At 60.6% G+C, this 4,152-nt stretch overlaps 1 protein-coding gene across 1 annotated transcript; it reads left to right on the top strand.

Annotated features, from left to right (window-relative positions):
• The first annotated feature begins 1,177 nt into the window (after positions 1 to 1,177).
• Positions 1,178 to 3,938, top strand: Egr4 (early growth response 4). The gene is made up of 2 exons (XM_059256759.1): positions 1,178 to 1,738; positions 2,077 to 3,938. Exons 1-2 carry the CDS (start codon positions 1,333 to 1,335, stop codon positions 3,387 to 3,389), a joined length of 1,719 nt encoding a protein of 572 aa, XP_059112742.1. The 5' UTR covers positions 1,178 to 1,332; the 3' UTR covers positions 3,390 to 3,938.
• The last annotated feature ends 214 nt before the right edge of the window (positions 3,939 to 4,152 follow it).

The raw sequence follows: 4,152 nt of genomic DNA on the forward strand, positions 1-4,152 counted from the left end.
AGTTACCAGCCAGTAACTAATTCATGGTCTTCCTGTGCAATGGAGTACTAACTGCTCAGCCTTAGATAACACCAAACTAGGTCTTTGTCTTGAGACATGATGCAATCTCTCAGCTAGTTTAAGTGGGAAAAAAATTACAAAACAGTTTGAATGTTTGCATAGGTGAAAACATTTTGCCAAAAACTACTTAAGAAACTTCTTACGTGGCTACCTCAAGAGATCAAAATGAAGGTGAGACAAGAGAAACCTTTTTCAGTTAAGAATGTACTCTTAGGGGCTGGAAAGATGCCTCAGTTAGTAAGAGCTCTGGATGCTCTTCCAGAGGACCTGGGTTCAGTTCCCAGCACCCACAGGGTGACTCACACGCATCTCTAACTCTAGTTCCAGGGGGATCCAATGCTCTCTCCTGGCTTCTGTGGATACCAGGCATGCATGTGGTATATAGGCAGACATGCAGGCAAAATGCATACACATAAAGTAATTTTTTTTTAAAATATACTATTAGCCTGATATGGCTACACACTAATCTCAGGACTCAGAAGGCTCAGAGGCAGAAGCAGGTGGATCTCTCTAAGTTCAAGGCCACCCTAGTCTACACAGTGAGTTCTAGGTCATCCAGAGCTGCATAGTGAAGCCTTGTCTCAAAAAAAAAAAAAAAAAGAACGGAATGCTCTTGTATGCTAATTGATACTATCCACCACCATTTTCGAATTTTGCATTATGGCAATTTTTATATAAATAAGTTATTTTCGAAGCACAAACTTAAGATGTTTAAGCAGGAATGAACACACACACACACACACACACACACACACACACACACACACATACATGTAAATAAAGTCAATCTCTCAGAATCTGCCTGTCTCGGACCCCCAATGCAGTCCTGTCTGGCTTTTTCTGTGGGCGCTGGGGTTTCAAACTCAGGTCTTCGTGCTTGCAACTCAAGTGCTCTTATCCATTTCTGGGTTACGGACATCACGTTACCTGACTCAATTTCTCTGATTAGCAAGCTCACAGGTGAAGAAACTGGCATTAGGCGGGAAGCAAACGGGGCAAGTAGGAAAGGGTGGATCCGAACCAGTGATTTTCCAGACGGGAGGGCAACGCGCATTCCGGGTTCTCCCACGGCGCCCAGCCCCTGCGGGGCGCACCCGTGGCCCAGCGCGCACGAGGCTCCACGCTCAGGGGACTCGCGCGCACGCAGCGGCGCGGCCCCGGCGGCGGCAGCGACGTCACAAGCCGAACTTTCCTTTTCGGGAGTCCCCGGCATACATCCTGTGTCCATGTTTGGTCATTTACGTCACGGCGCCAGGGCCGGGGCCTCCCGAAATGGCAGTGGCCCGGGGAGTCGGAAGCCCGGAGCCAGCACCGCCTCGGCTATATAAGTGGGGGGACGGTGGGCTGGGGGAGCCAGGCTGCGCTTTGGAGCCACCAGGAGCCGCCGCCCGAGGCCGGTGCCGGCGAGCCAGGGCGTCGCGGCCCCCCGACCCGCGTCCCGGACCCGAGCGTCGGGAGCTTGGAGCTAGAGCTCCAGGCTTCCCCGCCAGCCGCGCGCGCCCCAGCCCTGCGAGGCCCCGGGCGCCCCGCCGCCGCCGCCGCGCCATGCTCCACCTGAGCGACTTCTCCGGCCCCGACGCGCCCCTCGCCAAACCCACCGAAGGCTGCGCCCACGCCAGCCCCGAGCTGCCCCGGCTGCCCGCCAGGGACGCTCCCTCGGCCGCCGCCTATCCTGGAGGTAAGGAGAAGGACTAGGGGCGCGCAGACGGCGAGCGCGGCGAGGGGTGGTGGAAGAGGCGCGCGTGGTAGAGATGGGGGGGGGGGATGTCCCAAAGCGTGCGGTACCATTCCCACCCACCCCCCAACAAGGCCGCAGGCTCCTGGGTGGGAGCCCGTGCGTGTTCCGGTCCTGGGGCGTCCGTGGGGAGGACCCCCCGCGTTGCAGACTCGGAAGTGCACGAGGAGCTCTGCCTGTGGCTTGCGCCCGGAGGCTCGGGTGGGATGGGTCGCGGCTGCAGGATGGGGGCACGCCCTTTGAGGTGTGCGGGGCTGATGCGTGGTCCCCTCCCTCGGCAGGCGACTTCTTGAGCTGGGCTCTGAGCGGCTGCGGCGGCGCCGGGGGGGACCTAGCTGACTCCTGCTTCCTGGAAGGCCCCGCACCCACGCCCCCTCCGGGCCTCAGCTACAGCGGCAGCTTCTTCATCCAGGCGGTACCCGAACACCCGCACGACCCGGAGGCCCTCTTCAACCTCATGTCGGGCATCTTGGGCCTGGCACCCTTCCCCAGCCCCGAGGCGGCAGCGTCTCGGTCCCCGCTGGATGCCCCTTTCCCCGCGGGCCTCGATGCCTTGTTGCCGGACCTTTACTCCCCGGATCTGAGCTCAGCCGCCTTCACGGAGGCGTTTTGGGAGGCTGCGCCTTCGGCGGGAGCCCCCTCGCAGTGCCTGTTCGAGCCCCAGCTCTCCCCGCCCGACGTCAAGCCGGGGCTGCGGGCGCCTCCCGCTTCGCCAGCGCTGGACGCTGCCTCGGCCTTAAAAGGGCCCTACGCCCCCTGGGAGCTGCTGTCTGCGGGGGCCCCGGGGAACTGTGGGTCACATGCAAGCTTCCAGGCCACCCCCGAGGCGCGTTTCCCCACGGTAGGGACCAAGGTTGAGGACCTGCTGTCCATCAGCTGCCCCGCCGAGCTGCCGGGCCCGGCCACCAGACTCTACCCGGCAGGGGCCTACGACGCCTTCTCGTTGGCCCCGGGTGACTTAGGGGAGGGGACCGAGGGCCTCCCGGAGTTGCTGACCCCTCCGGGCGGGGAGGGAGGGAGCAGTGGCGAAGGCGGGGAGTTCCTGGCCACCTCTCAGCCTCAGTTGTCCCCGCTGGGCCTGCGCAGCGCCGCCACGGCGGCGGCGGACTTCCCCAAACCCTTGGTGGCCGACCTCCCGGGAGGCAGCGGAGTGGCCCCGCCGCCGGTGTCGCCCGCCGCCGCCTTTCCCGCGGCCAAGGCCCGTCGCAAGGGGCGCCGGGGCGGCAAGTGCAGCGCACGCTGCTTCTGCCCGCGGCCGCACGTCAAGGCCTTCGCCTGCCCGGTGGAGAGCTGCGTGCGGAGCTTCGCGCGCTCCGACGAGCTCAATCGCCACCTGCGCATCCACACCGGGCACAAGCCCTTCCAGTGCCGCATCTGCCTGCGCAACTTCAGCCGCAGCGACCACCTCACCACGCACGTGCGCACCCACACGGGCGAGAAGCCCTTCGCCTGCGACGTGTGCGGCCGCCGCTTCGCACGCAGCGACGAGAAGAAACGGCACAGCAAGGTGCATCTGAAGCAGAAGGCGCGGGCCGAGGAGAGGCTCAAGGGCCTGGGCTTCTACTCGCTGGGCCTCTCCTTCGCCGCCCTCTGAGCTGGAGCTGGCCCTGTAGGTTGGGGGCGCCGCCGCTCGGCGCACGCGGCAAGGTCTGGCCGGTCCCTCCTCCCCGCTACCCTTCCTGCCTCTTCCACGCACGTCCGGGGCCACCCGCAGTCCAGCTCCAGTTCCCATGAAGCGCCTGCCGCACACGCCCTTTCAGCACGGGTTCCGTGGACAGCACCTGCTGTTCGCAGCCGCCTTCCTCCTAGCCAGCTGTGGGGACAGTCCTCTTGGGCCACCCACAGAGCAGGCACTTCCTTTGGGACTAAAGAGAGGTTTTTTGTTTTGTTTTGTTGGTAACTGGCGTTTGCCCCACGCCCTCCTCGTTATCCTTCCCCAGAGACAAAGCTAGGGATGTGCCGAGACGAGCCGGTCTCTTAGGAACTTTGTATAGCAATGTCCAGCAAGCCTTTGGATGTGATGTTTTTTGCTTTGGGGTGATTTTCTTTTGGTTGTCGTTCATTTTTGTAAAGCAGATGCTACTCTCAAGCACTTGACAAAACTGTTTATTTTTGCAATTAAAATTATTGTGCTAAAAGCTTACTGAATCTGCCTTGTAAACTCCTAACCCTTCCTAACTTCTCTTCCAGGACAGTGTATGCCAGGAGACAGGAAATAACCCACATTGGTGAGATGTAGGCCCCTGTCACATTGCACCTACAGGACACTGATATACGTCAGGCGTTTTATAAATATATATAGAATGAAGTGATGTATTTATTCAGAGCTGTGTTTCTGGAACCAAATGTGGAAGGTG

The sequence above is a fragment of the Peromyscus eremicus genome, chromosome 3, assembly GCF_949786415.1.
Source record: "Peromyscus eremicus chromosome 3, PerEre_H2_v1, whole genome shotgun sequence".
In the NCBI taxonomy this organism is placed as follows: Eukaryota; Metazoa; Chordata; class Mammalia; order Rodentia; family Cricetidae; genus Peromyscus; species Peromyscus eremicus.

Coding starts and splice junctions, on each gene's coding strand:
- Egr4 (XM_059256759.1), top strand. CDS start 1,333: ATGGCAGTGGCCCGGGGAGTCGGAAGCCCGGAGCCAGCACCGCCTCGG. Junction 1,739..2,076: donor GGCCGCCGCCTATCCTGGAG/GTAAGGAGAAGG, acceptor CTCCCTCGGCAG/GCGACTTCTTGAGCTGGGCT.